This window comes from Ursus maritimus, unplaced genomic scaffold (genome assembly GCF_017311325.1).
Source record: "Ursus maritimus isolate PB19 unplaced genomic scaffold, ASM1731132v1 scaffold_32, whole genome shotgun sequence".
NCBI classification, from domain to species: domain Eukaryota; kingdom Metazoa; phylum Chordata; class Mammalia; order Carnivora; family Ursidae; genus Ursus; species Ursus maritimus.
Window position 1 is genome coordinate 27,904,276 of NW_024425786.1, and position 11,159 is coordinate 27,915,434.

At 54.8% G+C, this 11,159-nt stretch overlaps 1 protein-coding gene across 1 annotated transcript in view; it reads right to left on the reverse strand.

Annotated features, from left to right (window-relative positions):
- GRIK3 (glutamate ionotropic receptor kainate type subunit 3) overlaps positions 1 to 11,159 on the reverse strand; it is a 217,511-nt gene that overhangs the window by 6,944 nt on the left and 199,408 nt on the right. The window contains exon 13 of the mRNA XM_040619278.1: positions 9,848 to 10,065. Within this exon, the coding sequence (XP_040475212.1) occupies positions 9,848 to 10,065 (218 nt within the window). The remainder of the gene's footprint in view (positions 1 to 9,847; positions 10,066 to 11,159) is intronic.

The following is an 11,159-nucleotide window of genomic DNA, read 5'->3' on the forward strand; positions in this document are numbered from 1 at the left end:
CCCTGCCCCACGGATCCCAGGGGAACAGGTGGCTCTGCGGGCCCCACTGTACCCGGCTGCTTCCAAGTCTAGCTGGGCCTGTCTGTGATGTCAGCCTGTCTGACTGGCACCCGGCCCAGCTCCGGTGTGCGTGACGGCATGGGTGTGCTTGCACCGGCTGGCGCAGGGCTGGGGGATGGGGAGGGGACGGGGAAGAAGCGGATCTACCAGCAGTCCGGGCAACGGGGACGGGGCTGGGAGGAAAGCGTATCTAGTGTTCTCCAGGGGCTTCCCAGCTCTGGCAAGGGTCGTCCTCTCCAAAACTGGCTCCCGGAGACCCAAGCATGCCTGGGGGAGCAGGGAGCCCTGAAGCGACAGGCAAGACCCCACTTGGAGTTTTATCAGAACCCAGAATCCATCAAGGGCCAGTCACGCCTCCTCTGGGCCTGGGGGCACCTTCATAGACAAGTAGCTACCGTACCACTTGCAAATTTATCTGCCTCAGAGCCGAAGGCCTGGAAGGGCTCACGCGCTTCCAGCTCGTGCCTGTCCTCAGCCAGGCTCCTTTCTGCCAGGCCCGTGTGCAACTACTCCACCGCCTGTTACTCTTGCCTCTTCAGCTCTTTTTAAACCCCTGCTCACCAGCTATGCCCTCTTGCCAGCTCCTCTTCCCCCCCAGCTCCTCCTCTGGCCCCAGATACACTCTCCTACTAGCTACGCTTGCCCTTAAAAACATTCCTGATTTCCAGCTTTTCTGACGCCTCACACATTTTCTAGATAATTTCTGATGTCCAGACTCTCCTTCTCTGGCTCCTTTGACCCCTCAGGGCCTTTCTCACTCTGTGCCTGTTCCCGACCAGGGTCACTGTGGTAGGCAGCTTCTATCCAAGCTTCCCTCCTGTTCCAACGATCCCTGTCTCTGGTGCTCACGCCCCCGTGCAATCCCCTTCCCTTGCATGTGGGCTGGACTGGCGACTTGCTTTGAAATGCCCCCCAGGGGGGATCGGATGTCACTTCTGAGATTAGATTACAGGAGACTGACACTCTTGCTCAGACTCTCTCTGGCTCTTCTCACTGGCTGCTCTGATGGCAGCCGGCTGCCATGCCGTGAATTGCCCTGTGGAGAGGCCCACGTGGCCAGGAACAGAGAGGGCAGCCTCCAGCCAACAGTGAGCAGAGAACTGAAGCCCTCAGTCCAACCACGCAGGAGGAACTGAATGCCACCAACAGCCACGTGAGCGAGCTTGGAAGCAGAGCCTTGAAATGACTCCAGCCTTAGCCAATACCTTGACTGCCCCCTGTCCCAGACCCTGTGCAGAGACCCAGCTAAGCTGTGGTCCTTCCCGCCCCAGTGAGCTTATACTGCTGTTGCTTGAAGACACTAAGTTTCAGGTAATTCCCTGTGCAGCGAGAGGTAACTACTCTTACCCACGTACACGCACAGGCTACTTCTGTGCCCTAAATAATTGTTTTTTCAGATAATCAGTTCCAATGATTCCTCTAATCAGATCATCCAAGTCCAATCCTCGCTGGTGCCAGGGACGCATGCTCCTCAGATACTCGGCCCTCGTGGTCACTATAACTCAGTACTGTTACCCCATCAGGGGCTCCAGCACCTCAGCTCTTTTCCACCCCGGTCTCTCCTGCCTTCTAAATTCTCCAATGGGAACCGGCGATTGATGATACCATCAGGGCTCCCCTTACGCGTCCTAATGCATACATCCAACCAACCATCCATCCATCCACCCATCCATCCATCCATCCATCCCCTCGTTCATCATGTTCATGTTCTCACCCACATATTACCTACACATTAATTCATTCAACTAACTACTCAACTATCCACCTAGCCTTTTACTTATTTATCCATCCATCCATCCATCCATCCACCTTTTTATTCATTATGTTCATGTTCTCACCCACATATTACCTACACATTAATTCATTCAACTAACTACTCAACTATCCCCCTAGCCTTTTACTTATTTATCCATCCATCCATCCATCCACCTTTTTATTCATTATGTTCATGTTCTCACCCACATATTACCTACACATTAATTCATTCAACTAACTACTCAACTATCCCCCTAGCCTTTTACTTATTTATCCATCCATCCATCCATCCACCTTTTTATTCATTATGTTCATGTTCTCACCCACATATTACCTACACATTAATTCATTCAACTAACTACTCAACTATCCCCCTAGCCTTTTACTTATTTATCCATCCATCCATCCATCCACCTTTTTATTCATTATGTTCATGTTCTCACCCACATACTACTTACACACTAATTCATTCAACTAACCACTCAACTGTCCACCTAGCCTTTCACTTGTTCATCCATCCATCCATCCATCCATCCATCCATCCTCTCACCCATCATGTTCATGTTCTCACCCATATACTACCTATGTACTAATTGATTCAACTATACAACTATCCACCTAGCCTTTTACTTATTTGTCCATCCACTCATCTATGTATTCAACCACTCACCTATCTGTTCTCCTACCCATCTATCCATCACCCAACCATCCATCCACTTGTCCACCTCACCCATCTTACCCACTCCCTCTCCCATGAAGCCAGTCATCCACAAGTAAATCTCAAACACCGGCAAAAGTAACTTGACAATGAACCACTCAGGAAACCCTGCCCCACTTCTTCTGTCTCAGAAAAGGATGTGAACTCCTCTTCTTTCTGCAAACTCCTCCCTGTATCCTCTCCCAACACCCCATTCCTCCTTTACACAGGCATGTCGAGCAGAAACAGAGTTCCGACACTGAAACATATGTTCTTTCCACTAACACTCCACCACAAATGGAGACAGAAATTTCTTTTGGGGGTCGGGGGGCTGTTGAGGCTGAAGGCTTTGAGGAAGACACATAAAAGCCAGCAGGTAAAGGAATGCAATGAGGGAGATGGAAGGACCCCAGAGAGCTCGGGCCAGTTGAGAGAAGAGCGTGAAGCTGGCTGTAATGCTGATTTCAGGTGGTTCTGCTCTCCCAGCTCCAGTGTCAACAAATTCACATCTCCACCAACTTTAGGCGGGTAGCTCTGAAATCCGTATCCCTAGAATGGCCACCAACTGGGCTTGTTCTGTATCTTGGGGCTCCCATGCTCAACCACATCCACTCATGGTCTCTGCTTCCCTTTAAGTTCCCTCCCGTCTTCCAGTGATGTTGTGATGCCAGGACACATCCCCAAAAAGCTCCCCTCTAGCAGAGCTGGTCTGAGGCAGGGAGGGATAGAGCCAGGGCCCCTACTGGAGTCTCGGGTCCCTCTCCTATCTCCTGGGCCTGGTCACCAGAGGCCTGAGTTCCTGTCACTGGCCTGAGCTATGATCACCACTCTGGGGAACGGAGTCCCACAGATCCTTGGCTCCCAGGTCATCCTGCCTGTCCCGGCTCCCGTGGCAACCTTAATAAGCATTGCTTCAGGGCCAGTCACCCAAATCAATTAATGGAATCGCTTGAAGCAGCCAATACAGGGCTACGTGCCAGGACGGAGAGGCTTTTTTTATCAGTAAAATTGGCAAGAAAGTAAGTTTCAGGCTCACGACTTTCAATTCCAGCCTCCTCAAAGAAGTAAATTGATTTTCCCCGACTGAAGATACTTAATCTTGAGAATTTAACATTTCTGTACAAGAAAAATGTATATAGGTATATATATAAATATATAACAATTTCAAAGGGAGCTGAATCCCGGGGAACGTGTGCAGAGAGGCAGTGGCAATGTGATTCCATGCGAGACCTTGGGTATTTTCCATGGTGGAAAGGAGACCTTTCCTCAAATTAATTGGCTTGCTTATCCCTGGGTGTGGAGGCTTCGGCCTTATCAGATCCCCATACTCGAGCAGTTAATCATGTCTCTGCGATTATTTCCGTGGGGACCAGGCAGCCTCCCTGAGCCGGCTGCCTCTGCGTGCCACCGCAGCCCATGATGCCAGGACAGACCCGCTGACCCTCCAGTCCAGCTGCTGTTGGCACGTGCCCCCTGAGGCTTGTGTGCGTGTGTGCAGGGCTGGGGAGGGGCTGCAGGCTGGCTCCTGCAGGGGAGCCTGGAGGTGAGGGCTGCAGGCTAGGGATGGAGGCAGCCAGAGGAGTCAGCTCTGCTGCTTGGGACTCTGGTGTCACGCCAACCTGGGTTCAAAGGCCAGCTCCTTCTGCGGCCACAGGACAGTGACGTCACATCTCTGAGCCTCATTTTCCACATCTGTAAAATGGGAGTTAGCTGAGCACAGAGCTCGGTCCCTAGGAAGTGCTGGACTAGTGGCTGGCATCGTTATTTCTCTCTGTTTTCTCATTTGGAAACGGGATAATCATTTCTACGGTGCTGAGTTTCTACAGAAATTAAGTGACACAATGCCTGGGGTAGAAAACCCTCGTGCTGTCAGGGGCCGGGGCGGGCACTGTAAATACGGAAGGAGAGAACGCTGAGTGGAATTCTGAGAGACTGGGAAAGCTGTTGCCTCTTGGCTCCCACAACTGTTGCTCAGCAGGAGAGCAGCTCCGTGATGCCAGATCCTTCACATTTTCAAGAAGCTGGAAATGTGAATTTTTTAAATGCAAAAATCTCTCAATTTTAAAATGCTGGCAACTCACGTAAGAAAATGTAAGCAATGTCTGGTCCCCAAAACCGTGTCTGGGGGCTGAGCAGGCCTGGGTAGCACCACTTTCAACAACAAACAATGAGAACGGCTAACACTTCTTACAGTGTGTGCTCCGTGTCAGGCGCTAGGCTGTTACTCTGTTAAGCCGTTTACGTGAATTATCCCACTTCCTTGTCTCAAGAACTCTGCGAGGTGGGTACTCTTATCAGACCCATTCCATAGAAAGGCACAGAGCGGTCTTCAGTCACTCGAGGGTTCGGTCACTTCCCCTCACCACTGGCCCAGCCCTGCACCTGTCCCTGTTCCTCTGCCTGCCCTCCCTTGGTCTCTTCCATTCTGGGGATCTCGGGGCTCCTCCCAAAGTCTCAGCTCTGTGCAGAGGCGGCCATCCAGTGGGAGGCACTGAGGTCCTTCACAGAGCCCATGGTCCCCCATCTGGAAGGCTTGGAGGAAGGGAGATTCTCCAGGTGTCTACTGGCTGCTCTCTCTCCAAAGTGCTCTAGCTAAGTCCTTCGGGGACTATAGGGCAAAAGGAGAAAAGGGTCCAGCCTGCTTCCGAGTCTTCTGGGTCCGCCAGCTGGAGGCGCGTCTGACTTGAGTGCTCGTGTGCCGTGCGCTGCGCTAACCACCGTACGTCCACTAGCGCGCGGCGTCCTCTCGCTCACTGCCGCGTGGCGGGAATCCGTGTCTGTGGCATCCAGGTGAACAAATTGAGGCTCGGAGAAATAAAGGGACTTACCCCAGGTCACCCAGCAGAGCCCACACCCAAGACTCAAGTCCGGGTCTGTCTGACTTTCAAGACTGGTGGGACCTGGCCGCGCCAGGCTGCATGGGACTGAATCGTGCCCGGCCCCTGCATCTTGGGGGCCCTGCTTCTGCTTGACGGCAGGACTCTGAGTCCAGACCGGCCAGCAGATGGGTCAGGAGAAACTGGAACTGAGATGGGGTGAGCCTTCCAGCTCAGGGAAGTGTCTCCTGAGCAACTGGAGGATGGGGCGTTGGACCGGAAGGTCTCTCCAGGCACTTTCCAGGCTCCGTGGCTAGGGCCGGACAAGGCTGTGCAAGGGGGTGGGGAGCTTGACGATGCTGGAGCCCCGGGGAGCCTGGGATTCTTGGGCCCCAGTTCTGGTCTCTTCCCTGAGCGGTGGTCCCTCACCCACAGTCCCTTCCGCCATGATGCACCCCCCCCCCAACTGCAACACTGAAGGGGGCGAAATCCTTGGAGAAGCCGTCTTCCAGCAGCCTCACCCTTCAAAGCTGCCCAATGAACACGCTTCCCCAATGTTCTCCTTTACATTTTGCCTACATATTTTTACAGCCAAACAGTGCTTTCAAAGACTTCCTTTTTCATCTCCTAATTAATTTTTATCTTCCCAGACGGAGGGAGGACAGCACGGGAAACGCTGTTTGTGATGTCTGCTGCTCCCCGACAACTCTCCAAATGAAATTTCCTTTGGAACACCGGGGCGCCTGAAGCTGTGTGTCTCCCAGGCTGCGGGGTGGGGGCGTGGGTTCTGGCGCCCCCCACCCCCGCCGCCCAGAGCCTGACATCCTGCTTCCTGCTGCCGCCTCTGGACAGGAGTGGGTTCTCTCCCTTCAGTTTTCCTCTCAGCCAACGGGCTCTGCCCGAGGGGCTGCAGTCTAACCAGGTACACCCGCTAACCACAGAAATGAAGTTCCCTGCCCGGCCCTCCAGGATGCTCGGGGCGCCACCCGTCCTTAGCACGTCTCCTGCATCTGCTCCAGTTGGCTCCTGCCACCCCTTTATTCCATCCCTTCATTCAGCGAAGGCGGCCACTCGATGTGTATCCTGCGAGCAGCTACGCCTGATGCTGCAGGACCGTTTGGGCCGAGGCTACTGGCTGTGGCCTGGCTCTTCCCCCACCAACTCCCAGACTGTGGCTGGCTCCTTCCAGAAGCCGCAGGCACACAGGGACAGAAAGCGCGGACGCCGGTGTCAGACCACCGGGGTTCAAATCCCAGCTCTGCATTTCACTAGCTGTCATTCGCAGGCGAGTCCGTGTGAACTCGGGTCACTTTGGAGCCTACCTTCCTGGGGAGTCAGATGGAGACGAATGATAATAATGGTCTCTACAGCCTGGGGTTGCTGTGAGGGCGACATGCGTGAATGCGGGTCAAGTGCCCGAACGTGGCCGGCACCGGGTAAGTGCTCGACAAATGTTACTACCGCCGACCTGGCCAATGTCTCTACACCGGAAGCTGATCCCTGTTCTACCCTAGTGCCACATCCCCTTACAGGCAGCGGGGAGGACTAGCCCTGTGGGAGACCCTGGCGTGAGCGTGGGGCAGGGTGCTGCGTGTGCACACAGAATTACGTGACCTTGCGTCGTGCTTCCAGCACTGATCTGCTGTGTGCTCACGGGCAAACCACCCACCCTCTCTGTTTTTCCAGATGAAACTCAGGTTTCCTTCCAGCTCTAACTTGAAAGTGATAATGAGTAGGCTACCCCCTCACGGCGGCGGGGGGTGGTAGGGGGGAGGTGTGACTGGGAAGTCCAGCTATGGAGGGTGGGGGGCGCTGGTAGGGTGCGGAGGAAGGAAGCTTGTCCATGGAGCTTCCAGGTGGGTGCTGTGCTTCTGACTCATGATCTGAGGTGGGGTTCATATCCCCCCATTCCAGCTCCTCTCTGCCTGCAAAGCGGTCCCATTGCCGCTGTCAGTGAAAGGGAGCCTGGGCTCCAAGAGCATCACTTGAATTCAAGCAGGAGACAATGCAGCCAGGCGTCCAGGGGAATTAACTGGTGGTCAGGAGAGCAGGAAAGCGGGGTCAGTTCCGCAGGGTGATGCGCAGTGGCTGTTTCTGGCCAGGAGCCCTTGTGAGCATGGGCCCCGTGCCCCAGCATCCCAGCTGGGTGACAGCATCTGGGTCCCTCCTCTGCTCTCCTCACTGCACCGTTTGCAGGGAAGGTGCGTGAGGGCGAAGCAGGCTGCCGGAGGTGCTGCTTGATGCTGAGGACAGCGGCTCGGTGGGGAGCTGGAACTAGGCTCTTGGAAGCCAATCTGAGCATCTTAGCGGGGAGGGAGGCAAGGGCGTGCGATCTGCGGCAACGAGCCTGCATCAGGCTTATTTATGCCACTTCCCTTGGATCGGGAGCCCTGCTTCGAGATGGGCTCATGTGTAATGCATGAGAGATGCTCTGGCACAAAGGGCTGGGCCGCAGCCTGGGGACAGGCACGAGCAGGCACGCTTGCACGAGCACACACACACACACACATGCACGCACCATTACACGCACATGCAGACACATGCACGCAGGGGCCATCACACACACACACATGCCATTACACATACAGATGCAGGGGCTATGACACCCAGGGACGCCCATCCCCCCACGCTCACCTGTCTGGATACACCCACGGGCACATTCAGGCAGACAGACACACGTATAATCTCCATGTCCAGACGCATATAACCTGTACACACTCACAGGCACACATCCATATGCCCAGAGCACGGAGATGCACACACACGCCTTGCCAGCAACTACAGATTTTTGCAAATACTCATGTCCAAGCACCAAGACACACATATACCTGCAGACTTGGTACACGGGCGCCCGTGTGTCCACGTGCACACCGAAATGCATGTTTCCGTGGCTTACGTACTGCAGCACACACGCAGGCGAACACATACTCACGTACTGCTCACACTCACGAACACACAGCCAGGGTGCCGGAGAGTTCTACCGTGCCTGTGACAATGCTTTGATCCGCCCCAAATGCACAACAGTGACTGCTCAGGAAGGCCACATGGGCCACTTCTCGGTGGCAGCAGCAATGTCACAGGAGCGGAGCCCCTTTCCTCTCTCTCTCCTCTTCGCTAAACGTCTGTTTCCACCCTCAAGGAAGGTCACAGGGAGGCCAGGGGAGGGGAGAGTGCTGGTGGGGCTCCGGTGCACAGGAGGGAGAGGCTTTCCCTCCCAGTCCTCTCCTTCTGTCCCCTCTCCTCCCTCAGGCCCGGCTGGAGGCTCAGGCCATCCCTCCTCCGGCTCAGCCTGGAAGGAGCCCAGAGCTGGGGGATGTGGAACCAGGGCCCAGGCTTCCAAGTGACTAATAAATAAATAAATGGAGGAAGGGACCCATGGCCCCCGAGTTCCCGAATCCTGACCATTTGGGAGAGACCATGAGAACAGAGGTTCTCAGTGTGGCCCCTGGACCAGTAGCAGCAGCAGCACCTGGGAACTCACTAGAAACGCACATTCTTGGCCCTGCCCCAGACCTACTAAACCCAGAGGGTGGGGCCCAGGAATCTGGGTTTTCCCCAGCCTCCCAGATGATTGGGGTGCGCACTCAAGTCTGAGAACCATCGCCTAGCACCTGGGCTTTTGGAGGAAGGCAGACCAGGCCCTTCAGCTGTGAGTTCTTGGACAACCGGCTTCATCACTCCGAGCCTCAGTTGCTATCTGCGTAAAGTGGGAATAATTGCAGTGCCCATTTCACAGGACTGGTCACGAAGATTCAGTGAGGCCAAGCCATTAGTCTGGCCAGCTGTGAACTCTTGGTGGTGGTAGGTCTTGTGATTTTTACTTTCATTTCCAGAAGGACATTTACCGGTTCTCAGGGTCCGTCAGTCTCCTAAACCCAGCTACTCTAGTCGGTGAAAAACCTCAGGGAACAACACCATCCAAAGCAGGAGGAGCAGGAAAGCCCTGGTCAGATCCCTATCAGAACAGTAACCCTAGCAGGTTGACGGGGGCTTGATCCGACCCCCGCAGTCCAAGAGTGTAACGAGCGAAGAAATGTTCATGAACGCTTTTTCAAGTCTGAACCTCCTCCCTTCCTTGAAGGATGTGCCCCCTGCTGCCCTCTCAGTGGTGGAGAGGTCACGGCCAAGGGCAGGCCAGGCTCTTGAGACATGGACGCCACGGAGACCTTAAGCCAAGGCCAGGGAGCCCACTGGCTCCCACACCTGTTTGTGCGTCTGGGCCACGCTTCTCCTTCCCACTTTTCCAGCCTCATCCTTCCCCCTGTCCTTCTCTGAGGATTGAAGAAAACAGCATTTACCCTGCTTGTCCCAGGTATGAAGATGTGTAGGTCCTGTGCTGGGACCAACTCTGGAGGCCATAGCCTCATCGAGGCTCCCCAAAGCCAACTGGTCTCAAACAGGAAGGGATGGCCTGAGCCCTGGGGATTCCCGGCCCATTGATGCTGTGAAGTTAGGGGCGGACAGCGAAGGGTGTGGGAGGGTCAGCTCGTGGCACTGCAAGAGAGGGAGAGGGTCTCACCTTGAAGAAGGTCATGGTGGCCCCATCCTTGACAGCCCCGTACTCGATTTTGGTTTGCTTGGCCAGGTCATCAGCAGAGTCGATGGGCGATTCCATGCGCTCCACGGTGAGAAAGGCAGCCAGGTTGGCCGTGTAGGAGGAGATGATGATGAGCGTGAAGAACCACCAGATGCCCCCGATGATGCGCGTGGACAGGGCTTTGGGCATGAGTTCAGACCCTGGGAGAACAGAGAAGGCAGGTGGGCCCTGACATGGTCTAGGGCTGCTCAGCCCCCTCTGCGTAACAGACCCCACTGGTAATCTAGTATCAGCTCAGCAGAGGTTCTCAGTGCACCCCCGGACCAGCAGCGGCAGCAGCAACCTCTGGGAGCGTGTTAGCGACGCACATTCTCAGCCCCCTTCCCTGGCCCTACTGAGGGGTGGGGCCAGCAATCTGGGTTTCGGAAGCCCTCCGGGTGGTTCCGGTGCAGCCTGGAATTTCAGAACCACTGCTCTAGAACCACACGCCCGCGCACGTTTCTCCGGCTCGTCAGCCCCTGTCGTCTCTGGTTCGGAACACCTGGGAGTAGAAACCCCAGGGCTCTGCACTGACTCCCGCTCCCGACTCTGTGATTGTGCCAGACGCTTCCCCTGTCTGGGACCCGGCAAAGCCCGGAGACTCATCCTTGCTCTGTCCCAGCCTCCCCCGAATACCGTGAGGCTGCAGCTATGTCATTGCAGAAAGTGTGTTGCAAATACGGGCGGTACAAACACAGATTGTCTGCTGGTGCTTTGCAGGAGGAGAAAAATCAACATTTTTGAAGCTCGTTGCCGAAATAGATCACTCTTCCTCCCCGACCTTGGGTGTGGAGCACAATTCAGATGAAACCTTCTAACTGAAGTAATTAACTAGGCGGCTTTCAAGAGATTTAAATAGCAAGTGACTCCTGAACTTTCCAGAATATTTGGACCTGCCATCTGAAAAGTGTCTGCTTTGATATGGATGATTTTTTTTTCCTCCATGAAATCACTCAAAGGAGAGTTTTTCAAATACATAACTATTTTTCTCCCTCCTAATCAAAACCTTGTAGGGGAATACATCAGGGGCCGGGGCTTTGAATAGCGCCGGGGGGAGGGCGAGGAGAAGTGATTACTGCACTGGGGGGCCGCCAAGTCTTTCCCAACTGTCACTGAGAAAGGATAATGGACAAAGAAGCAGGTGAGGCTTCAGGACACTCATCGGTAGTGGGGACAGGAAGAGACTTTCTCGTGGAAAGCCGCCTGTCGCTTCCCAGCTCTGGGGACCACTGAGGCTCCTCAGGCTCCCCTCCCC